Source organism: Vombatus ursinus, unplaced genomic scaffold (genome assembly GCF_900497805.2).
Source record: "Vombatus ursinus unplaced genomic scaffold, bare-nosed wombat genome assembly UNPS02014777.1, whole genome shotgun sequence".
In the NCBI taxonomy this organism is placed as follows: Eukaryota; Metazoa; Chordata; class Mammalia; order Diprotodontia; family Vombatidae; genus Vombatus; species Vombatus ursinus.
In genome coordinates, this window is record NW_020954555.1 from 986,377 (window position 1) to 1,012,056 (window position 25,680).

The following is a 25,680-nucleotide window of genomic DNA, read 5'->3' on the forward strand; positions in this document are numbered from 1 at the left end:
CTCTGCCTCCTTTCTTGGAGGATGGAAGAGAAGAAAGGAAGACAGAAGGTAAAACCAGGTCCAGATGGTTTCCCTTCTTGGTTTAATGCAGATTTGAAAGAGAATATTACAATATATATCACTTGGCAAATACATGAGTATTCATTTTTGTATGATCTCTCATCAATAAACTCCAAAGCATGGTATAGATCACAGTAGAAAAATGGAGTCTGAGCTTACAAGTTATTTCATAGCCTTAAAACAGAGACCAAAAGGAGTCTGGGAAAGATGGCACCTCGATGTCAATCGTGACCCATGCCAGCAGGGTGCAGGCCCCTGAATCCAGCGATAACCTAGGTTGCTCCCCAGGCTCTTCCAGAAGGCCAAGGGAACCCACTGGCCTCTGCGAACAGTGGCTGGTACAAGGGGATGCTGAATAGACTATCATTGTTCTTGTCCTGGGCTCACCCTCCTCCTGCTGATTTTAGCTGAGGTTGTTATTGACAAAGCCCTGGAGAAACCCCAAATACCCCAGACCTCAGCTCCTTTCTCTGTCCCCCCAGGAACAATGTGGCCCAGGGTCCATTCATTCAAGGAATTATGTGCCCAGCACTGTGCTAATCATTGTGCAGATCAAGTATAAGGTGAGGTCTATCCCTGTAACGGAGCTCACGGGGGCAGCTGGTGGTGCAGTGGGTAGAGCACTGGCCCTGGAGTCAGGAGTTCAAACCCGGCCTCAGACACTCGACACTTACTAGTTGTGCAACCCTGGGCAAGTCACTTAACCCCATTGCCTAGCCAAAAAAAAAAAAAAAGTTCTATAAAGGGGCTCACAGTTCAGAAATTAGAGTGCTCTGATTTCATCAAATTCCTTTGGGGAGGAATAAAGGCACAGGTCATAGATTTAGATCTGAAGGGAGCCTTAGAGGTCATCAAGTTCAATACCCTCATTTCACAGACAAGAAAGGGAGGCATGAAGTGGCTTGCTGGTGTCACGTGGCTAGTGAATGAGATCTCAGGGATTAGGAGATGGGACAAAAGTCTTTGTGAAAGTAGCCACCTGGAGAAGTGATCAGTTTCCTTCCCTCGGGGCATTAAAAACAGGACAGAGGCCATCAGAAATTGTCTGAGGCTCATTGATTAGGACAGCTCTTTCCAAAGATGAAGGGAATGGCCTAGCTGACCCCTGACAGACCCTATGTGCACTTCTGCAATGTTGCCTGTGGTCGGAGAAAATGGTGGTCTCGAATACATGAAGTGGCATGAGATTTGGATACAGCGACTGTGCTCCCCACTAAGTGTTCGTGGGTCACAGTAACATGGAAGGAGAATAATCAGGGACCTTCAGGGGCCTTCTGGAGGCCTTGTGTATAGCCATCTCAACAACTAGCCTAAAGCAAGTTCTGGTGGAGACACACAGAATAAAGAGGGTTACATCCCCACTACGGACTCCAGAGGAAAGAATTAGGATGAACGGAAACGAATTACAAAAAGGGACATTTCAATTTAACATAAGGAGAAGCTTCCCGAACACTCGAGTTGTCTAAAAATGGCCCAGTCTGCTTTAGGAAGCAGTGAGTTAACTCTCCATCTTGGGAAGCATTCAAGCAGAGTCTGGGAAGCCATGTAGCAGGAATGTTGTAGGAGGAGTCCTTGCATTGGGTGGAAGGGCTGACTAGACACCTCTAGATTTCCTTCCAAGTCTCCTTCCGGCGTGTGCTATAAATCAGTGAGAGGTCTGCCCTGACCGGGAAGCACAGAAGTCGCTCTAGCAGCTGACTGGGGGGGCTGGCTAGAGATGAAGCTCCAGGTCCCTGGCCCAGCCCCATCCATGCGCCCCCCTCACGGTACCAGGCTCCTGGATTTTCCATCTGTCCACTGCCTGGCTCCGAGGGATCTCCAAGTTCTACATGTGAGTTTCAAATCAGCAAAAGTCAAAGAGCAAAGTGCCCACTTCCTTCAATGAGCAGCATGATTACTTACTCTTATCTCGAACTATCCTGTTGGAAGCTTTCTAACAAGAGACCACGGACGCCCCATGAATTTGGCAATTTGGGGCAATCCCACCCAAACCGAAAGAGAAATTTGGCTCAAGTCACCGTTCGCCAGATGGCCAATGTCTCTAGAGACTGCTCAGATGCTGTGGGGCCCCCGGGGTCACAGATGGTCCGACACCTTCAATGAGGCTGTCCCACTCATCGTAATCTTCTTTCAGCTCTGTGGGGTGGGAGGGGAACAGGTCAGAGATCTGTGCCATGCTGGGGGAGGTGATAATAACTGGTCATTGTATGGGGCTCGGGAGAATGAGGCACGTTCACCAATGGCAAGGACCCCCCACCCTAATCTAGCTCCATTCCAAGTCGATGGCCTTATACTCAACACTGCAGACTAACTCAACTGCTTATGGTTCCCTGTGTAAGTCCACACTTTGTGGCCTCACCCCATCACTTCCTATACATGGAATGCCCACTCTGCCCCCTCTCCTCCCTGTCCCCATCTCCACCTGCTGAATCCTGCTTCCAGGCCCAGCTCCCACCCCACCTTCTCCAAGGAAGCTTCCCTTAATCACTGCCCCCCCAGTCTAAAGTAACCTTCTTTACACTTAACGAAGAATCTCCTTTGTCCCACCCTTCTCCTGTCCTAGTTTGCACTATGCTTTCTGTGTATGTGTTCTGTCTTCTCCGGCAACTGAAAGCTCCTTCAGGACAGGAATTTCCTTCATGGAAACTTCCCTGCTCTCCACTGTCAGTCCACCTTATATAGGACCACAGGCTCACAGACTCAGAGCTGGAGGGGAACTTAGAGATCATTTAGCTCAACCTCTTCATTTTGTAGATGAGACTGAGGCCCAGGGGGTCAGGTGACTCACTCAGGGTAATGCAGCTAAGTGGCAGAGCTGGGATTTGAACTCAGACCAGCCTTCTTTCTGCTCCACAGGCTGCCCACATCCTCCTCCCCTTTCACCTCCCCTGGTGCACTGTTTGCACTGCCACTCTTCATACTGCAGGGACGGGTTTTCTCCCTCTGCTACACTCCATGACAGAAGGAACTGGACTTTGCCTAACTCAGTGTCCTCCACCCCCCACCTCAGGGCCTAGCTGGGGCTCTGGCCAGAGCAGATACTTGGTAAATGTCTACTGTGCTTCAGAAGGGAGGGGAGCCCCCTCCCCAAGGTCAGCAAGCACAAGGTGACTATCAGCTGTGAGAGGTAATGAGTGGAGGTGAGTGCAGAGGGTTTCGGGGCTTAGCACAGGGCCCAGCACACAGGTGCCACTTAACAAATGTGCACTGACCACTGACTGATTGCGATGTGTTTTAGGCAGTTTGTGGTAGCCTCAGGGATCCTGCCGAGAACTGCAGCCTGCCTCTCATGGGGGATGGGGGGGGGCAGCGATGCAGCTGCTGAATGAGGCATGACCAGTGTAATAATAATAGCTAACATTTACATAGGACTTTAAGGTCTGCAAAGAACTTTACTACATGTTCTCTCATTCGATACTGTGAATTGCTTGACATTCCATACTTTGTTACAAAGGGAAGGAAGGAGGCAACAGAAATCAACAATGAAAAGAGCACGGATAACAAAGGATGAAAAATGGCTGGGCCCCGGCTTTCTGGCCTTGCCTCACACTCAATATTCATCCTAATCACATTTTCCTTTTTCCCAAAAATCTTGGAGCTCCCAGTTCTTCCCACATAAGTCGGCACCTGCTGGGAAACGCAAGGCCTTGCCTCTCCGTTTCTCTGGGCCGCCTCCCTGCCCCTCTTGCAGCCCCTTCCCCACTCCCTTACCAAGGTGCTTCTGCAGGAATGCCAGCATGGCCTGCACCATGATCTCCTGACCCTTGTACGGGTCCAGCTTCCCTCGAGTTTGGGTAGAGAAGAGTTTGCCAAGCAGATTTCCAGTCACAAAAGTGAAATCACTTTGACTCTGATGAACAGAACCGCTAAAAGGGAAGAAAAACAAACACCTGCTTCAGAGAAGCGACACACCTCACAGAATCATAGAAGGCTGTGGCTGGCAGAGCCCTTAGAAAATGGAATGTTTGATCTGGAAGGAGATTTTAAAACGAAGGTGTCAAACTGGTGGCAGGGTGGCCTCCAGGGGAATCAGATTAAAATGTACCTGGGAAATGTTGAACAAAATAAATAAAAATACAACACAACATAGGTAGGGTGAAGTTGTGCTTTTCCAAATCAATATCTGCACAATCCGTTTCTATTTGAGTTTGATACCTCGTTTTAGAACATAGAATGTCAAAACTGTAAGAAATCTTAAATAAAACACAGAAGGAAGGAAGCTTAGAACATGCAATGTTAGAACAAGCATGTCCATTAATAAACACTAGAAAGGAAGCTGAAGATATACAGAGTTTGATTAGGTGCTTTAAAAAAAAAACCAGATGTTTGTTCACAATAAACAAATCACACAGCAAAAAACTGCCTTAGAAGAAGGAAAAGGTAGGGTTGCTGGGGAATTGGCCAAGTTCTCCAACACATTCCACTAGGGCATCATAATGTTTTAAGTCACTGGTATTGGTGAATGACTTATTCCAAGCATTTTCAAATTGGTCTGTGACATTGAAAATGTCAATACTGACAAGACTCAGTTTCTCCAAGAGGACATTCACTTGTTGGTCAAAAACTTCCTGACTAAGCAGCTTGCTCAGGGTGAGTGTCTCCATCCATGGCTGGCCTGGTCCTCAGAGAGAAGCTGGGCTCTTCCCAGGACCAGACTCCAAACCTTCCCAGCACGGCAGAACCCAGGATGACAGGTGCTCCCCTTAAAGAGCCTCTGAGAACCGAGGGCCATCTCCCGGCCACCATGAGGCATCCAAACGGCATTTGTCCACACAGAGCAAAGCCATTGTCACCACTTTTCTGCACAGGTACATCACAAGACAAACAGGAAGCAGGGACCTTATTTGACTGATGACGAAGGTGAGGCCCAGTGAAGGGCAGTGGATCAAAGTCCCACACTGCGCAATCAGTCTAGCGGGTTATCCATCTGGTAGACTGACTTTTCTCCCTCTGTGTACACCCACAGGCTGTCCCTCAGGCCTGCTGTCCAGTCTTCTCCTCTCCCTCTCTCACTCTGACTTCCTCCGAGGCTTAGCCCAAGGACTGCTCTCTCCTCTGTAAGATCTTCCCCAATGCCCCCAGTTAGTGTCCCTTGATACACCTGCACTATCCTTATCTGTGTACTAGCCACCTAGTAAAATATAAGCTCTTTGAGGGCATGGACTGTTTGGTTTTTGTCTTTGTTTGCCCAGTGAATAGCACAGTGACTAGCACACAATAGGTACTTAATGCCTGCTGTGTTTTATTTTTCAACTGGTTGCTTTGGTGCTGTGCCATGGGCTCCAAGCAGCCTTTTCTTATTAGCTAGTAAGGAGTGTTTAGGTTTGGGCTGCTGGGTGGTGCAATGGATGGAGCACAGGGCCTGAAGTCAGGAAGACTCATCTCCCTGAGTTCAAATCTGGCCTCAGACACTCACTAGCTGTGCCACCCTGGGAAAGGCACTCAACCCTGTTTGCTTCAGTTTCCTCATCTGTAAATTGAGAAGGAGAAGGAAATGTCAAACCAGTCTAGTATCTTTGCCAAGAAAACCCCAAATAGGGTCAGGAATAGTCAGAGATGACTAGAAAACAACGGAGTCTAGGTTAAGATGAGTTAAGGAGAGCATACAATGTTGCATCTTATGTTTCTCTCAGAAGACTAACCTAAAGTACCAAAGGGGAGTGAAGATTAATTATCTGTGGATTCTCACCAGAAAAATCCCCCTCCCTGACTACTACACCACCTTCTGTACAAACTCCACTGGGTGATGCTCAGAAAATAGCAAGCTGGGGCAGCTAGGCGGCACAGTGGATAGAGTATCGGCCCTAGATTTAGGAGGACCTGAGTTTAAATCTGGTCTTAGATACATAACACTCACTTGCTGTGTGACCTTGGACAAGTCACTTAACCCTATTGCCTAGCCAAAAAAAAATTAAAAAAAAAAAAAAGAAAGAAAGCAGCAGGCTAATCATGCCACAAGACTGAAGATAAGGACACATGAGCTAATGCTGAGTGGGATTCACGGACTCAGAATGATGAGCAGAGTGGATCTTATAAAACGGGTATCCAGGTAAGGTCCCCACCTCTAAGTAAGAGGGAATTAGAGCTGCTCCCAGGGACAGAGAAGGAGATTATAAACCAGGAAGAAGAGACACAGACATCAGGGGGCACAGGAGACCTGAAGGGAGGACAAAGCACCCATGCGGCCCCTATCGTGAACCACGTGCACCAGGGAGCTGGTGCGAGACACGGATGCTGAAATCATGACAGTCTCAGAGGAGCAGGGCCATGGAGCTTTCCTTTGCTGAAAGTGGAGAGATCAGTGCAATGGGGAACCACTTGGGGAGTGGCAAGACAGCCCTGAAGATGAGCCAGTCCACTTACCTTGCCCTTGTTAGTACTGAGAATCACACGGCTTACAGAGGTCACCAGGAAAGGTGGCAGCCACCAGAGGGGAAGGCTGCTTGATGCCTTCCAGAAGGGCAAGCACAACGTTCTTCGTGGATGAGGGGCTCAAGTATGAGCCATTCTGTTCTTCTAACATCTGCCTGAGGACTTGTAAGGGAGCTGAGCTAAATGAGCCAGACACTGACGTTCCGACAGTTTCTTTGGGCAGCGGTACAAACCAGAGGGATCAGGCAAGAGGAACCGGCCAGACATTTGATGTTCCCAAGCTTTCCTGGGTTGGGGCACAAGCTACAGAAATGATGTGTAATGGGCCATGGAAAAATTGTAGCCAAGTTCTTGGGCCAAGGGAGATGCCTCGATACTATGGTTATGGTTAAAAGTCAGAATGTTAAATTGGAAGGGACTTTAGAACATAGAATGTGAAATAGAAGATGTCAGAGCTGAGAGGAACCTTGTTCAGTTCAGTCGTTTTTCAGTTGTGTCCAACTTGGGGTTTTCTTGGCAGGATACTGGAGTGATTTGCTATTTCCTTCTCCAGTTCATTTTACAGATGAGAGAACTGAGGCAAATAGGGTTAAGAAACCTTCCCAGGGTAGCACAGCTAGTCAGTGTCCAAGGCCAGACTTGAACTCAGGAAAATGAGTCTTTTTGACTCCGGGCCCGGCACTCTATCTACTGTGCTACCGAGCTTACGAGACGAACCTTAGAGATCATCTAATCCACAATAATGTCTTCCAGCTCTCACAACCTATTTTCTTTAGTCTCATCTGCCAAGTGGGCAGTTTTTGTTATTGTGACTATTGCTAACTGGGGCCCAGAGAGGTGGCCTCAGTATAGCTGGGCCTGGAACCCAATTCTTAGTCCAATGTTCTTTCCATCATACCACTTAAGGACAGGTACAGAATTTTATATGGATCCTACAGTGTTCCAGGAGGCTCCCAGATAGTTCCATTAAGAGATGGCTCCAAACACTTTGTAGGAAATAACAGGAAAATGGAAGGAGCCAGCGAGCTGGCTGGAGCATGGTTACGATTATGATTATTACTCACAGGATGGTGATGATCTTGGTCTGGCTGTGACAGGCACAAATCTTCTTCATTCGGCTGATGCTCTCAGCTGTCTGGAAGCTCTCAGTGTTGATGAAGAAGACAGGGCCCCCAGCCTTGGGGTAGAAGTTGTGTTCCAGAGGAAACATCCAGGCATCCAAAGCTACTGCACACCTAGAATGAGAGCACACATCCGGAAACGGTGGCTAGCTGTTTGGGAACCCAGGGCCACAAGGTGGTAGTTGTAGGGCTTACCTTTTACAGACTGGGAGCAGGGAAGACACTATTTATAAAGGGAATGAGAGGCACCTGCACCCACCTGTAGTTGGGTGACCACCTTCAGTTTTATTCTAAGCTTCCTTATCAAAATGTAGCCTCCTTGAAGGGAAAGCCCAGAAGGATCTTTCCTCTGGATCTGTCACACAAAGGATGCTCAATATAGCTTGGAGACTGAGTCATGGGACATGTAGTGGCATCTCCAAGGAACTCAGCCACCAAGAACCATGGAAAGTTGGCCAAAGAAAACATCAACCTCAAAGGGAGGGGGTAAAAGAGGTCCAAAAAGAAGGGAATGGTCCCAAACTCCCAGGAACTTAGAGTTCATTTCTCTCATTTCTACTATGGGCCTTTCTAGGCTCTGGTTCCAGTCATGCCAAGACCATAGTATCAACAATAAACTCACCGAAAACGGGTATCCTTGGTCAGGGCTAGAATGGCTGTTGCCCCTCCAAATGAGTGTCCCATCACTGCCACCCTAGACAGGTCGATGCTACCCTGAGAATAGGAGGAAATGCCTTAGCTAAACGATAGCTAACATGTTCCTTCTTCACCAGGTATTGGGGAAGGAGAAATAGGAGAGGAGGCAACCCCGGCCATAGGCACTAGTATCCACTTAAACTTGTACCTGAACAGTAATTACTTTTGCTCTGTTCTTGATAAGTGACAATATCACACTTCTGCTTCATATCCAGTGATGAGGTTGTCACTTATTAATTCCTCAAAGCAGCCTCCTCTTCTCAGCAGCTCTAATTGTTAGGACCCTCCACTGAGGGCAGAGGCTCAATCAACCCTCTAGGGCCCAGGGGTGGGGCATCTGTGGCCTCAAGGCCATATGTGGCCCTCTACGCCTTCAAGTGTGGCCCTTTGACTGAATCCAAACTTCATAGAGAACTCTGTTTAGATTCCGTCAAAGGGCTACACTTGAGGACCTAGAGGGCCCTACTCTAAGCTAAACAACCTTTATATGAAGAACTTCTTGGAGACTCAGAGTGTCTCCTTCACCAGATGAGGGGCTCCCCCAGGGCAGGAAGCATGAGTTTTTCATCAGCCTACTTGGAGGCTAGGATTGTCCTCCTTTTCTGGACCTCTACCTGGTCCAGGGGTAATGGTGGCGGAGACTGGCACATGAATAAAGCTGAGGATGAACTGGGATCTTCTGTTTCTCAGTCTACTTGACTCACAGGACTGTGGCTGGCTGGTATGAAGAAGTCAAGCTGGTCACCCAATCCATTGTAGAAACCCCACTCACCCAACTGCCTAGGGAATTCTCCAGCCAGCTTTGACCACATATCCATAAATGTGGGTCTTATCACTCTTTTTAGAAATCTGGGGAGTGGGACAGCTAGGTGGCACCATGGATAGAGCACTGACCCTGGAGTCAGGAGGTCCTGAGTTCAAATCTGGCCTCAGACACATAACACTTACTAGCTGTGTGACCCTGGGCAAGTCAATTAACCCCATTGCCTAGCCAAAAAAAAAAAAAAAGTCTGGGGAGTTCCTCTGTGAAAGATTCAGTCCCTGAACCTTCCCTTTAACATGTATCCCATGTTCCATATTTACAATAATTGATTTGCCAATGTCTGACCAACCAGTTTTAGCTTAAAGAAAAGAACACTTTAACACTTTAAACTGAAGCATCAGACCCAGAGTACAAAGGGACCTCAGAGGTCATCTAGTTCAGCCCCCATCTGAATCAGAAAGCCCCTCACCAATATCCCAGACATCTGTCATGCAGCCCCTGCAGGAAGATTTCCAGTGATGGAGAAATCACTGCTTCCTAAGACCATTTATTCTACTTTTAGATGATTCTAATTGTTAGGAACTTTCCCTTTACGCTGAGATGTTATCTCTAACTTCATATATCTGAAGGCAGAGGGATCACACTGGTCCTGCAAGACCCAGAAGGGAGGGCTAGAGACAACAGGGAAAGTTACAGGGAGGCAGATTTTGTCTCAATATCAAGGACTCTCTGAAAATTCTACTTCTGTTGACTCCTTATTTCATTCTTGTCACAGGCTGCACTCCAAAGCTTTCCCTCTCCTCCTTAAATCTCTAATGATAGCCCCCCTCTCTCACACTTATGATCTCATGGCACACGATTAGACTTCTAATTCACAAAGAGAAACTGGAATCATCCAACATCTTTAACTCCCCTCTTCTATTCCTCAGAATTTATCAGCATCAACAGCTCTCTTACCTTCTTTCCCAGCTAACAAAAAAAGTATCTCTACCTCTGCCGTTAATCTCATTCTCACCTGCCCCCTTTAAGATTTTCCCTTTATCATATACCTTTAATCCCTCCTCCACTCGCTCCTTCCCATCTGTGAACACACACCCTCATGTCTCTTCAATCCTAAAAGCCACCTTCCCTTGACCCCATCTGCCTACTCTCCCATCTTTCTCCTTCTCTTCAATGTCTTATTTCTTTTTTTTTTTTTTTAAAGGATAGGCAATGGGGTTAAGTGACTTACCCAGGGTCACACAGCTAGTAAGTGTTAGGTGTTTGAGGCCAGATTTGAATTCAGGTCCTCCTGAATCCAGGGCCGGTGCTGTATCCACTATGCCATCTACCTGCCCCCAACATCCTATTTCTTGCAAAGGTTATTTACACCCAATACCTCTACTCTCTCACCAGCCATTTTTTCCTCAACTCCTTGCAACCTGGTATATACTCCCCCTATTCAAAGGTAACCAATTATTTACTCATTAAATCCAAAGGCATTTTTTTCTAGTCCTCATCCTCCAAGACCTCTCTGTAGTGCATGATTACTCCTTCCTGCCAATCCTTTGGCTTCAGAAGGGCCACACTCCCTTGTTGTCCTTCTATGTCTCTAACCATTCCTGCTCTGTTCCCTTCTCTTCCTGACCCTCTGTAAGGTGGCTGCGTCCCAGAGTTCTGCACTATCCATCCCTCCCCCCATGCCATCTTCCTTGGCATATACCCCCACAACTTCAATTACACTTCTATGCTAATGACTCCAGAACTGTTAGGGCCAAGCTTGAGTTTTCTCCTGAACTCAACAGAGTATCTTTATTTGGATATCCCACCAGCACCTCAAACTCAACATGTCTAGAACGAAGCTCATTATATTTGTTGCTATTTATCCATCCTCCGTGTTCTTCTTGGTCCTTCATTTCTCATATTTAGCCAGTTACCAGGGCTACTTCCAAAGCATCTCTGACTTCTACCTCAAACCTCAATCCTATGATCAATGTCTTCTGCCACCACCACAGTACAGGCCCTCCTGACCATCTACCTACGCTGTGAAATGGCCTCCTCAAAGGTCTCCGTCTACCCTTTGTGCTACTAGAAAGATCTAGTCAAATCACTCCCTTGCTCAATAACCTTCAGAGGCTGCCTGTTTCCCTTGGATTTTACTTCAGACTATTTGTCTAGTATTCCAGGCTTCTACAATCTAGTATCCCTCTACCTTTCTGACCTTATCTCACATTAATCTCTTCCATGCACCCTATATTCCAGCCAGACTAGACTGTTACTCAGTTCAGTGACCACACCCTGAAAATGATACAACATTTGGAAAATGCTCAGCACAGTGCCTGGCACATAGTAGGTGCTTCATAAACACTTATTCCCTTCCCCCATCTCTCTCCACTTTCCCACTTTCACCTTTGCTCATGTTACTTCCTAAAGCTCCGATGTTCTCCTTCCCCCTTGTCACCTACTGAATTCAGACACATCCTTTAAAGTCCAACTCAAATGCCACCACTTTGCCTAGCTGCCCCCAACACATACATACACACACATGCATGCACACACACATGCACACACACACACATGAGCACACACGTACACACACACACACACGTATACACACACACACACACACACACACACACACACTCACCTCTGGCCTCTCTTTTCCCACCTGTCTAACAAACAGAAAGGAGTCCTTAACTAAGCCAAGCCCAGAGACTCTAAGGGTCTCTGGGCATTACTGTTCCCCTCGGATGTCCCATGATAGTTTGTCTGTGCCTCTCAATTACACTTCACATGTAAACTGGGTGTGTGATTATCTGTATCTGTGTCATATCTTTTTAATGCACTGGGAGCTCCCTGAAAACTGGGACTATGTCATATTTAAACTGTGCACCTACCCAGGCACCGAGCACAATGTTCTGCATTCAGTGTGTTTTGTAAATGTTTGCTGAATTACTGAGGAATCAAGTTTTGAATCATACTCTAATGAGCACTATCCAAAAGGGGACTGGCCTGCTTCATGAGGCAGTGAATTCACCAGCCCACAAGGTAGTGAACTCCCCATTGCTGGAGGTCCCCAAGTGGTGCCTGGGCGGCCATCTGCTGGGAGATATTCAAAAAAAGATGCCCATTCCAGTACTGGTTGTACCAGATCCCTCTAGTCCCTTCCAGCTGACATTCTAGGACTCACTTTGCACAGCACCTGGTACATGGTAGGTGCTTAATAAATGCTTGCTGCCTTGACAAGACATGTTTCCTTGTAGGAATTCAGGCCAATGCCTTTAAGGGGAGTAGGCATGAAGGACCGAAGACCAAATATCCCCTCCAGAATCCTCTGATGTAAACTGGTAGCCACTGTACCTTCAAAGTCCTTAGATCCAACCCGCCAGGTAGGATGTTGGAGACGTTCTGGCCCGTGGTAATGTCCTGCAGGATCTTCAACACCCGAACACACTCGTTAGCTCGCTGATGCACCTGTGATAGGCGTTTTTCCTGGTGAGGCCCATCATATGATGTTCCTCCCCACACTGATGTAACTGGCTTGATTCCCAGGAGCCTGAGAAGGCCAAGACTTCCCCAGACACTGGGACTCTGTGTACAAGTATCCAGTGTGGTTCATAGTGTTGGCCCTGGAATCAAAGGCCTGAATTCGGATCCTGTCTCTGATATTTACTCCCTGGGACCCTGTCAAAGGCATTTTACTTCTCTCATCTGTAAAATGGTGAGAACAGGAGCCACACTTTTCTATCTTACAGGGCTGCTGGGAAGAAAGCACTTCACAAACCTTACAGGGCTCTGGACATATTAGTTATCAGTATCACCCAAAGACGTATCCACGTGGAGGGGAGGTAACACAGAGCCCAGGAAGAGCCTGAAATCCAGTAGGAAGAGTTTGAGTTTTATATGGTCAGCAAGACACATTCACCGTAGGTTCCACATTATGGAAGCAACTTGTTTTAGGATGATCACCCTAAAATTCAAAGTCAAAGCCAGTCACACACAGAGAAAGCAACTACTACGTACAAGGTACAGCGCTAGTATGTACAGCAGCTCTTTTTGTGGGGGCAAAGATTTGGAAACTGAGCGGATGCCCATCAACTGGGGAATGGTTAAACAAGTTGTGGAACATGATTGTGATGGAAGCCTGCTGTGCTATAAGAAATGACAAGTGGGAGGATTTCAGAAAAACCTGGGAAGACTTACATGAACTGATGCAAAGTGAAGTGAACGGAACCAGGAGAATATTGTACATAGTAACAACAGTACTGCAAGGATGATCAACTGTGAAAGACTTAGCTATTCTCAGCAATACAAAGATCCAAGACATTTCTTAAGGACTCATGATGAAAAATGCTATCCACATCCACAGAAAGAACTGATGGAATCTGAATGCAGATCGATGTACATGTTTTTTGCTTTCTTTATTTTTCTTGGGTTGTTTTTATGTTTTTTTGGTTTGTGTTTTCTTTTGCAACATGGCTAATATGGAAATATATTTTGCATGACTGCACATGAATAATCTATATCAAATTGCTTGCCTTCTCAAGGAGGGGGGAGGGTAGGGAAGAGAGAGAGGCTTTAGAACTCAAAAATTATAAAAACTGTCACTTAACCCCGATTGCCTCACCAAAAAGCAGCAAAAAAAAAAATACAAAAACTGAATGTTAAAAATTGTTTTTACAGGTAATTAAGAAAAAATAAAAATAAAATATTCTTTCTTTCTTTTTTTTTTTTAAAGGCAATTGGGGTTAAGTGACTTGCCCAGGGTCACACAGCTAGTAGGTATCAAGTGTTTGATCCAAGACTGGATTTGAACTCAGGTCCTCCTGACTTCAGAGTTGGTGTTCTATCCACTGCACCACCTAGCTGCCCCCTAAAATTAAAATATTCTAAAAATGTAATTGAGAAATATTTAACAAAATAAATGAAAACACAATAGAACATAGATAATGTGAATATGTAGTTTTCTATATCAATATGTGGCCCACAGGGATCCTTATGTATGGATTTAGTAGTTCTGTTCCTACTGGAGTTTGACACCTCTGCACTAAGTCAGGCTACCTCTCATGTCCCTGCCTCAGGGAGTTTGCATCCTACCAGGGGATACAAAATGTATATAAATAAGTATAGTACAAGGTAAACTGAGGGAGACAGGCAACACTAAGTGAAGGAGTCAAAGACAATTTCAGAGAGCTGAAGATTTTCCCAGGCACTTGAGGAAGGCCTTGAAGAAGGTCAAGGATTCTGAGAGGCAGGGATGAGAAAGGAATGTGTCCTTGTGGTAGAAGCCCAGAAATGGAAAGCTTAAGGACACCTTGGCTGTGACAAAGTTCAAGAAGTTAAGGAGGTAGTGAGGGTGTGACAGGGACTTAAATGCCGGGTGAGGGATCAGTTACAAAGAAAGAAAGCAGAGTAAAAGGAACAAAAGAAGTCAGCCTGGGTTTATATTTTAGCCTAAAGGCCATGAACTGTCTTCTGAGGGCCCTGGTGCAAAAGAGGGACAGGTCCATACATTATTCAGTTGTTCAGGCATCTGTCGGTGTAGAGGCTGGATTGAAGAGGGGAGGGAATGGAAGCAGGGAGACCAGCAGGGAGGCTTCTGCAACAGGAGGCAAGAGACAATAAGTCCTAAATTTGGGGAACGACAGGGAGGAAAGCAAAAGGGTCCAATGTGAGAAATGTTCACGAGGCAGAATCAAGGCTCGTGTTCTACTACACGTTTGCCATATTCTAATTGGCAGCATATTGAATCTGCATACATGTCTGAGCAAAGAAACTTGGCAGGTCTCTGAGAACAGATGGCTTCCCATCTCCATCCCACCCCCACCCGGAGGTGATTGTTAGGCTGCCCTCCCGGGGGAGGGTATGCTGGCAGAGCCCACCCAGCGTGGAGGCAGGATTCACTACACCATGGGAACTGAGTGCCCACCAGAGTGAATGAGCAGGAATTCAACAGGTAAGGAGAAGAAGAGAAGACATTCTAAGAGCCTCTCGTTTATACACAAGGAAGGGCCTTCAGGACTAACGATGAATCTGTGCTTTGAGGGAAGCAGAGTGTGAGCTGGGGGCTTTCACAATTTACCCACTTCCCCCCAAACCACCAGATTCCCTCCAGGTGCCCTAACAGTTATTTTTTATAAATTTTGCACATTTTTATGTATTTATTGTCTCCTCCAATAAAATATATGCTTTTGGGGGCAGGAAATGTTTTATCTTTTGTCTTTGAATCCCTAGCACCTAGCACAGTGCCTGGGAGACAGTAAGTTTTAATAACTCTTTGTTGATTGAGTGAATGAACCAACCTCCCTGGCTCCTGGGCTCGCTACCACTGGGCTTCCCCTTTCCTAGCTCGACTCTTTTCTGACTCAGATTGAATTCCCTTAGGGTAGGCTCGTCCTGCCTTTCTTCGGTCACCTTCTGGAGGTGATGATCAGCTAATCTAGTAATTTGGCTGTACTAATGTGCTAATTCAATTCAACAAACATTTATGAAGTGATCGCCATGAGCCAGGCTCTGTCCTTGGGGCTGTGGTGACAAAAAGGTTAAGGACTGTGTCCACAACACAGAGGGCTTCACTCTAATGGGAAGGGGCGGTTTCAACCCAGGTGCCAATGAGCATGACATGAAGGAGAAGGAGACAAGTACACAGGCCAAGTCCAGGCAAAGTGCTATCTGGCATGTGAGGAGGAATAGATCACATTCACTTAAGGAGAAGAGGCAGAGAAGGCTTCTGAAGGAGGTGGCACTTGAGCTGGGTCTCAAAGGAAGGGATGCAGAGGAGAGGCCTGACTGAGAAAGGAAGCTGGAGAACAGCAGAGTCTGGCTAAAGTCCATGGAGGGGAAAGTAGGAGATAAAGATGGGCCACAGAGTAAGAGAGAAGGCTGAAAGACAGGCTGGCCCTGGATGTTGGGAGGGTCAGAATTATATCCTATACTTTATTCAGAAGCTAGGTGGCAAAGTGGGTAGAGCCCTGGGCCTAGAGTCAGAAAGACCTGAATTCGGACACTTACTAGCTATATGATACTGGGCAAGTCACTTCACCTGTCTGCCTCAGTTTCCTCATCTGTAAAATGGGCATAACAATAGCACCTACCTCCCAAAGTTGTTGTGAGGACCAAATGAGATAACATTTGTAAAGTGCTTATCACAGCATCTGACACATAATAGGCACTACATAAAATGCTTATTCCCTCCTCTACTTAGTAGGCAGTGTGGAATTCAAAGTAGGTTTTGAAGGTAGAGAAGTGACATGATTAGAAATGTTGGAAAGATGACTCTAGCAGTGGTATAAAGGCTGAAGGGGAGAGGGGATGGTCTGAAGATAAGAAGACGAGCTTGGAAACTATTATGATACTTTAGATCAGAGGCCAAGGTTTGAGATTCCAATCCGGTCCGCCACTTGTTTCCGTACGACCCATGAGCCAAGAGTGGTTTGCTGGATTTGGCCCACGAGTTATAGTTTGCTGACCCCTGGTCCAGATGAAAAGAGATCAGAAGGGGAGAGTCTGTGATTTCCCTGGCACAGGGAACCCCCTCTCCCAGAGCAGCTCAGCCCCTTCTCTGCCACTTAGGGTCTCAGAGAGTTTCCTAGAGGACAGAGCGGTTACAAGTGGCTTGTCCAGGGTCAAAAGGACAGTACGCATCAAAAGCGGGATTTGAAGCCAGATATTCCTGCGTCGGGTCCAACTTTCTATTGACTACACCATGCTGCTTCTCAGAAGACAAGAATCAGTCACCTGTACGTTAGTTAAACGGTTAAAAAGCATCCCGCAACCTAATAGAACTTTACCGATAGATGAGGAAACACAGGCTGTGAGGGGCTAAGGAGCTAGGTGGCGCCACAGGGCACATAGCACTGGGCCCGGAGTCAGGAAGACCTGAGCTTAAATCCAGCCTCAGACACTCACGAGCCGTGTGACCCTGGACAAGTCACATCACCTCTGTTTGCTTCAGTTTCCTCATCTGTAAATGGGGATAATGAGAGTGCCTACCTCCCAGGATTGTTGTCAGGATCAAATGAGATAACAATTGTAAAGCACTTAGCACAGTGACTGGCACATAATTAAGTGCTACATAAATGTTAACCATTATTAACATTTGTAAAGCACTTAGCACAGTGCTCGGCACATAATTAAGTGCTACATAAATGTTAACTATTATTAATATCTGTAAAGCACTTAGCACAGTGCTCAGCATATAGCAGGTGCCATAGAAGTGCTTGCGGCCTTCTCTTCCCTCCCAAGGTCCCATGGCTAGTACATGTCAGATTTGGTATTTTAGCCCGAATTACAGGATCAAAGATTTAGGCCTGGAAGGGATCTTAGAGGTTCTCTCTTAGAGGTGATCTAGTACTGCCTTTGACAGAGGCCCAAAGTGAAGTGACCTGCCCAAGGTCATACAAAGTGAGCAATAAAAGTGGAATTTGAACCCAGGGCCTCTGGCTCCAAATTCAGTATTCTTCCTCATGCCCTCTACTGTCTCTCCTGGACTGCCAGGTCTGAAGGGACCCCCCAGGCAACAGAACAGAGCTGCTCAGGAGGCAGGAGCAGGGTACTCACAGCAGTTGCCCAGATAAAGAGACTATATTTTAGTCCGTAATTCAGGCAAAGTAACCCTAATGCTGTGAAGAACAACCGACCAAGCAGTTGTTGTTACTGTTGCTTTTCTATCACGTAACTTAATCAAATTACATTAAGGTGTGAACAAGGATGGCTGACACGGAAGTGGAGAGGAGGGAATGGCTGACAGAGACTGGGGGGCTCCTCGGGCCGATCACGATCACAGATCCCTACACGCATCCCAACAAAAGCCTTCTGAGGGCCCTCAAGGAGGGCCTCAGGAGGAGGACTCTTTGTTACTGTCTTCACTTATGTAAATTAACATGTTAAAATGTATAAGCCAGTATGGGTGAGGTTGACTAAAAATATCTCTGGCAATAGCGGAAAAGAAAATACTTACATATGTGTATGTATGCATTATACATGTATTGCAGCTGTATGTGCGTGCATGCGTATATGTGTATACTGCATACATGTGCAGTGTACTGCATAGCTGTATGTGTGTGATAAATATGTATGTATAATACACACATGTGAATGCATGTACATTACATAATAAAGATTCTATCTATGGCGACTTCAAAAGCATATCCTCTAAGCATCATGATTCTTTTTTCTTACAGACTGCCAGCCTCTGATCTGTGCCAAGTCTCAATCACGCGCAGGAGGAGACAGTTCTGACAATCCCAGCAGGGCCCCACCCTCAGACCCCCTGCATGCTCGGGGATTGCAAGCCCATTTTGCGGTAATGTAATGAGCCAAATGTGCACTGGCAAGTCAAGTGTTAATGGTTTTTGGCTTAGCTGTTGCTGAGGCTTCTCCAGGCCTCCCATTTGTGGAGCTGGTTGACTGCCATGGGGAAGAATAAGGGAAAAAGCCCTCTACTTGGGGCTCTGGGACCTGAGTTCAAATTCTAACTCAGACACTTCCTAGTTATGGGATGGGGGACAGGATACTTCCCCTGAGAGCTGCAGTTTTCCCTTCATGTAAAAGAGGGATAATAATACTTGGATTATTGTGAGGTGAGAGCTCTGTGAACAATAAAGTCCTGGAGAAATGTGGATGAATAGAAAACCACAATGCCCAGGCCCTCTAAGCAAGGCTCTTCAGGTCCTTTTCTTTACTGTGCTGCAGGACTGCCCTCTCCCACAATCCTGAGGGGCTACCTCTGACCTTCTGCAACAGAACCTCTGAGTGGGTGAGGGGGAGTCAGGCCTGGGGGAAACACACACCTTGGCCCTCCCAAACTCACCTGGGGGTTACGAATCTGGAATTCATTCTCCCCTTCCTCTATCCTCTGGTAGGCAATCCACTCCTCCTCCAGTGACCCAGCTTGGGGACAGCTCTCCTCCGCAGTCTGCTTGTAGAAGTAGGTGGCTGAGGCAGAATGGTCCCTTGAAAGACATAGGGCTGTCTGGAGGAAGGGAAGGGGAAGATAGAAGGCACTCTTGAGCCCCCTCTCCCCCTCTACAGCTCTTGATGAGAGACTGGACTTTGGCCCATGCCACTTCCTGGGTCCCCCAAGATCCTGGCTGGAGAAGAAAGCTAGAGGGCAGTTGAAGAGCTGTCATCTTTCCCCCTTAGGGTTCATCCCTCACCTGTGTTCTGGCACAGCCACCACGAAGCCACGAGAAGCCAGCTCCATGCAGAAGGCTGAATACACGGTCCTGAGGATACAGAATGGAGCAGATGGGCTGATCAGAAGACAGACCTCCCTGTCCCAGAAGTGGCCGCAAAGGTTGATTTTGGAGAAGACTCACATGAGGTCCTTCATTTCCAAGCTCCCTCCTCCTGCCTACAACACCTATTCCCTATTCCCACTAAAAGCTCAGCTCAAGATCACCTTCTTCAGGAAGCCATGGGGAACTCGCTGAGTACGTTCTCTGTTAGGATAATTTTCTCATGGGAGTTCTAGCTTCTCTCAGCAGATGCTGAGGGTCACAACCTGCTGCGTGGCAAAAACAAGGAAGTCTCACAAGACCTCTCCTTTGCTGACACACAGCTCCCACGGTTGGCTTGGCTCTCCTCTCATTGGGAGAAAAGTCCTACTCGTACCCCTGACACGAGGGCTGCATGTGTCCAGAAGACTTGGTGACTGGCTATCACGTGGAGATCATGCTTTGATCAGGTGTTACTAGGGATATAAAAGAAAGCTACTAGCACTTAATAAACAGAGCTTCTGCCATCTTGCTGTCTCCCACCCCATCAATGCGCCTCCGGGTTAAGAGTATTGAGCTGGTCTCATGCTCACCACTGCAGCGGCCACGTCATTCTCTAAGCCCAGACAATCACAGACTTTATCCTTCCCTCTCTAGGCATTTCAACATTGTTTTACGTCTGCTGATTATAGAATCCCAGCATCTGAGTGGGGACCTTGGCCCAGAGTCCCATCTGAACCTGCCCATGAATCCCCTGGACAGTGGCCCAGACAAAAGGGCTATCCTGGATCTCCATTGGTCTGCAAACTCCTCAAGGGCAGGCAGCTCTTCTTGAAAATGTGGCCCAACACCAGCCCCAGAGTCAGGAGGACCTAAGTTCAAATCTGGCCTCAGACACTTACTAGTTGTGTGACCCTGGGCAAGTCACTTAACCCCAATTGCCTTAAAAAGAAAGAAAGAAAGAGAGAAAGAAAGAAAAAGGGACCCAAGTGGTTATCTGCCTTACAGGGGCTTGGGCTTTACCCCACAACTTCCCAGGAAAAGGAAGCTGTCTCTCCTTTCTTGCTTCCCTCTCATTCTCTGGACACCATGCTACGTTTCAGTTGGCTCCTCTTTTCCCACTGGTGAAATCTTCCTGAAACTTCCATTTTGAGGAAGGCCCCAGAAGAGCCCCAAGCTTCTGTCCAGACCTTCCCTCCATGCCCCTACACAGGTGCCTTCCTCGATCCCCTCTGCTTTTATGTGGTAGCTTCCTTTCAGACAGGGCCAGTCCTTTTTGCTTGTATTTGTATTTCCAGGGCTTAGCACAGTGCAAGGCATGCAGCTGGTGCTTAATAAATGCTTGTTGCCTATCCTTGTTTACCTCACTCCTCACCCCCAGGCTCTGATCTTCCTTCTTCCATGGCCAGAGAAAGGGCTGGCAGCAACAGGGAGCCCACTGCTGGCCAGGGGAGTCCCAGAGACCCAAACAGTTGCTTGGTTATTGTGGCGAAAGGAGCAGAGGATGATAGCTAAGCGGAAGGAAGCTGGGGAAGCCTCCCTTGCCTGCCCCCCATATCGTGCGGTATCTTTCCCCAGCAGAATATTACTTCTCACTCCTACATGAGTGAGTATCTCTATTCAGATCTGCAAAAGTGAGAAGGTCAGATAGAAATCCTCAAAGCAAGAGAATTCACACTGCAGATGCTGGGGGACTGGAGGAGGACGCCTCTTGGCCTGGCATTCAAAGGCCTTCCACGAGGCCAAGCAGCATAAAGGAAAGAACACCAGAGCAGCAGTCCCAGGGCCTAGCTTAACTGCTACCTTTGCCACTTCTTCTGTGGCCTCAGGGGGCTTGTCATCAATCTGTTCCTTAGTTTCTTCATCTGTAAAATGAGGGATTTGGAAGACATGGAGTTGGGTCCTGGCACACTCTAACTGAAGGACCCTGAGGAAATCACTTAGTCAGCCTAAGCACCAATTTCACCTTCTGTGAAATGGGAGAGATACATACACCCTCCACCTCACAGGGCTGCTGTGAGAAAGTACTTTGTAGTTGTTAAAAATGCCATAGAAATGTGAGTGACTCTTATTGTTCAGATTGAGGATTCTGCAGCCCCTTCCTGTCTTTGCCAATCTCTTGGTCCTATTTTTCCACAAAATCCTTCTGCTCTGGGTGAGCCTGGCTAATCACTACCCCATGAAAACACTGGGCACTTTCCAGCCCCATGCCCTGGCTCCTCATGCAATTCTGCCTGTATGGAATACCCAGGGGCTCTAGCTCCACCTCCCCATCTGGCCAAGGGCCAGCTTGAATGCTCTCTGCTGAAGGAAGCCTTCCCGAACCACCCTGGCTCATCTGCTCCCTTACACTTATGTCACTGATAAGACAACGGTATGTCTCCTACCGCCTAGAACTGGGTTCCCCTATGCATATTTCTCAATTCCCCTATTAAAGTGGAGCTCCCTGAGGGGGGAGGCTGTTTTATTCAAGCTGGAATTCCTCTCAGGATGGTGGACAGTGTCTTGTAAACACTAGGCACCTAATACATATTTGCTGAATGAACTGAATGACTATCAGGAAGAAGACATTATCCTTCCTTTCAAGAAGGCCACCCAGGGGCAGCTAGGTGGCACAGTGGATAGAGCACCGGCCCTGAAGTCTGGAGGATCCAAGTTCAAATCCAGCCTCAGACCAAACACTTGACACTTACTAGCTATGTGACCCTGGGTAAGTCACTTAATCCCAATTGCCTAAAAATAAAAAGTAAAAAATAAAAAAATTAAAAAAAAGAAGAGAAAAAGAAGGCCACCTAAAGGTCCTCTGTCTAAGTTATCTTCCAACACCTCATTGTGGCACTGAGGGCTCTCTGGTCTTTCAAAACCTACACCAGCAGGGTACGAGCTGTGGCAGATGCTACCAAGTTGGAAGGGCTCCATGGAGGTCTAAGTATGTTTGCCCAACTCATCCCTAGAAGGCTGGAGATGAAATTTTTGAGCACAGCAGCTCGCGAAGCAGGGCTTGGTCTACATCAGAGGAAGAAGTATCCATAATGATGAAATACTAAGGGATTAGCACAGATTAGCATTAGAACGGTATCTGTCAATAACAAAAAGGGAGGGAGAAAATCCGCAAGATTCAGAGAGAGATGGGACCAAGGTTTGGAAGTTAGAGTTTAAGAATCTCATTAGGAGTCTTGACTGGCTCATCGAATGGAGGGCCATCTTTGGCCACTTTCCCCCAAGAGGACAAAGGGCACTGTGCAGCCTGATAAGCACATCTTAGATTTCTATCTACCATTTCACATCCTTAGAGGTAAATCTTCTGTAGATCTCAGTGAATGCTGGTACCTTAGAGGGGAAGGTATCTGAGGTAGGGAAAGGGTTTGGGTCACTCCAGAAAGGCTTCATGGACAAGGAACTCAAGTAGAAGGGAAATCTTTGTATAGCATTTGCCTGGGGGCACTGCATATGCAGTCAAGAGACAGGACTTTGAGTCTCTGTGCTACTTGCCAGCTGTATAATCATGAGCAAGTCAAGACCTCTCTGGCTTTCATTTTCCTCATCTACAAAATGGGAACCCTGACATTTGCACTGCAGTACCTGCCTTCCGAGGTGGGGAGCCAAGTGCTTCGTAAACTATAGATTATGATAGGAATGTGACCCAATACAGAAAGGATAGCAAATGGAAAGAAACTGCTATTTCTCTGCTTGGCTACTGCCCACCGACAGCGTGATCCTCCTGGGTTAATGTCCAGTAGCTTTTGCTGAACAGGAGAAGCAGAGAAGGGCTCTTACCTGAAGGCTCCCAAGCCATGGGAGAAGATAATCAGTGGGTACCCAGAGTCCTGTGGTTTAAAGCGGCCGTTCCAGCTGATGGGTAGGCGGCAGGATCCTAGGAGAAACATGGCAAATGGAACTCCCCATTGCACCAGAGCTGGCAGCTTCGGGGGCAAGTGAATATGGGTGACAGCAATCGCCCTCCCAGACCCCAACAGGCAGTGGTACTTATTTACATCACGAATATCCCACCACTCTCTTGGGGAGGGTGTGAAGAGTACAAGAAGGGTATCGATCCAGGAAGGTAGGGCTGAGAAAAGACCCAGGTTATTAGCGATTCTAGGGGGAAGGGCGTCTAGGGATGGATCATGTCACCCAGGAGAGGAAAACACAGTAGCAAAACACGGAGGCTACCTTGTCAGCCCACTGTCAAAAGCAGTGGGTACGAGCCCATTCCTATCCAACCTTGGTTTGCAGGTTCTGTTCCTTTCACTTCAAAAGTTGTCCTGCCTGTTTAGGGCCTTCTCGAGTAGCAGAGAAGGGAAAGGAGAAGCCGGAGGTCAGTCCTATCCTTACCCATGGCTACGCTGAATAGCATTCCCCCCCAGCGCTTATTGATGTGCAGAAAGTCAGCCAGGCCAACGCAGTATTCATATCGGGGGATCCACAGAGGCTGCTCAACCTCCCCCTCGGTTTCTTGGCAGGGGTAGAAGAGGCGGAAGAAGCTCCCCTGTTGGAGATAAGAAGGCAACGGCTGCTCGGGACAGGCAAGCTCCCTGCCTCAAGACAGCCTGAGTCCCTGTACTCTAGAGAATGTGGCCCAGTGCTCCAGGAAGTAGGACTAACAGATTACTAGGATGGCTTTTGCTGGTTGGTCACAAGAAGAAAGCAACAAATTTATCCTACATAGCAGGAGGTAGCAGAGTTGCCAGGAATTGAGTGTCCATTGTAAGGGAGAAATCAGAATGAGAGAGAGAAACAATGGAAAATAATATCGAGACAGCAAAAAGAAGAATAAAGCAAGAAGAAGAAGCTAGAAGCAGAGAGAGGAGGGGATAGAGGACAGGATGGTGGAAGGGATCGTCCTGAGGAGGAAGGGAAGAATTTCTTCCCCTGTGGAGAAATGGGGAGCCAAAGTATATCAACAATGACCTCAGAGGGGCCAGCCTGACTCCTAAGAGTAAGACAGATGCACTATGCAGTCTAACCCATGATCCATCTGTTCTCCCATTTTTAGAGGCAGCTAAAGATGAGATCAGAGAAATCTCTCATTAGTACATCTGTTGCAACCCCTCCCCCCAGGAAGGGTTAATGGATCTGAAAGAGGTCCCTGGTGCCTGAACTCTAGAGGCCTTTCCAAGTCTTTCCCCTAGCCTAGTCTATTGAAGGGAACCAATCATTAACTCTCTGTAAGGATGTTTCTAACGGGAAAGGGGAAGAGTCTAAGGGGACTGATCCTCAGGGCTCTATCACTAGAATAAACTCAGTTTCCCTATTTGGGAACTAGAAGTAAATTACCATCACATGAAACGTTGGGAGAAATGGAGAAACAGAGGATTCTCAGCAGACAGAGGAAGGGAGAGAAGCAGGATTGAGGCATCACAGCATACCTGGCGAGTCTGGCCTTCCATCACATCTCCACAGCCCACAAGATGGGGGCCAGCTACAGGTGGAAGCCCCAGGGAAGGGCTGACTCCCATGGCTTCCAATGGCCTGGTCAGACCTAGGAGGACAACACAGGCAGCTGAGCCTGACGGCTGGGGCAGAACAGAACAGAGGCTGCAGGGAGCAGCCTACCACTGGCTTCCTCTATGTGTTTCCTGTTGATCATACCTACCATCCACTAGTCTGACTCTGAGACTTGTGCAACGCTGGTTCAGCCAGAACAGCTCAGGCAAGGACCACAGAGAAAGGGGCTAGAAACCCTCTGCATCCCTTAAAATGATCACTTTCCACTACACAATACTGTATTTACTATATGCTAGCATATACTATATGCTACTATCTACTAGAGTACCCACGATATGCTTATCCAGCATTATTTCAGATGCTATAATTATTAGTGATAATAATGATAATAATAGCTAGAACTTATATAGCGCTTTAAGGTTTGAAAAGTGTTTTACAAAAATTAACTTATTTAATCCTCACTACAACCCTGGGAAGTAGGTGCTATTATTACCTTCACCTCATAGCTTAGGAAAATGAGGCAGACAGTGGTTAAGTGATTTGCCCAGGGTCACACAGTAAGTATGTCTGAGACTGGATTTGAGCTCAGGTGTTCCTGATACCAGGCCCAGCACTTACCCACTGCACCACTTAGGTGCCATGTCAAAATCAGATGTTGCTTGTGCATTTTATATTTGATTTTATTCTAGGTGGTTTTATTCTGTAAGCATATTCTATGTAACAAATCTCAGCCTCAGTCTCTGAGCGAAGAAGCTCGTGAGTTCAAAGGTTCAGTCTCTGAAGTTAGATTCCAAAGACTTCAACTTGCCCACAATCACTGTTAGTTAGAAGACTGTTCTCAATACCTTCATAAAACATGATCTCATCATTTCCTGCAAGGTCTTTGTGTTATCCTTGAGAAGCTTGACTAACTGACCTCGTCCTATCTTTAGCAATTAAAAAGATGGTCTTGTCTAATCCCCCAGGGGCCAGTGGGCCTACATACCTGGGTCCTGATCAGTGACCTCAGGAGGAGCTGGGACCT

At 47.1% G+C, this 25,680-nt stretch overlaps 1 protein-coding gene across 3 annotated transcripts in view; it reads right to left on the bottom strand.

Annotated features, from left to right (window-relative positions):
* Positions 1–728: 728 nt before the first annotated feature.
* The window catches only part of PAFAH2 (platelet activating factor acetylhydrolase 2), a 40,489-nt gene continuing 15,537 nt past the window's right edge, over positions 729–25,680 (bottom strand). For 2 of the 3 annotated variants that reach the window (XM_027864863.1, XM_027864864.1), the window contains exons 2-11: positions 24,578–24,690; positions 23,544–23,697; positions 22,986–23,082; positions 19,149–19,217; positions 18,803–18,944; positions 12,352–12,465; positions 8,176–8,267; positions 7,497–7,667; positions 3,772–3,926; positions 729–2,196 (exon numbers count right to left, since the gene is read on the bottom strand). In XM_027864863.1, the coding sequence (XP_027720664.1) occupies positions 2,102–2,196; positions 3,772–3,926; positions 7,497–7,667; positions 8,176–8,267; positions 12,352–12,465; positions 18,803–18,944; positions 19,149–19,217; positions 22,986–23,082; positions 23,544–23,697; positions 24,578–24,667 (1,179 nt within the window). In that variant the 5' untranslated portion in view covers positions 24,668–24,690 and the 3' untranslated portion in view covers positions 729–2,101. Of the gene's footprint in view, positions 2,197–3,771; positions 3,927–7,496; positions 7,668–8,175; positions 8,268–12,351; positions 12,466–18,802; positions 18,945–19,148; positions 19,218–22,985; positions 23,083–23,543; positions 23,698–24,577; positions 24,691–25,641; positions 25,679–25,680 lie in introns of all 3 variants that reach the window. The other variant, XM_027864862.1, reaches the window with a different exon arrangement.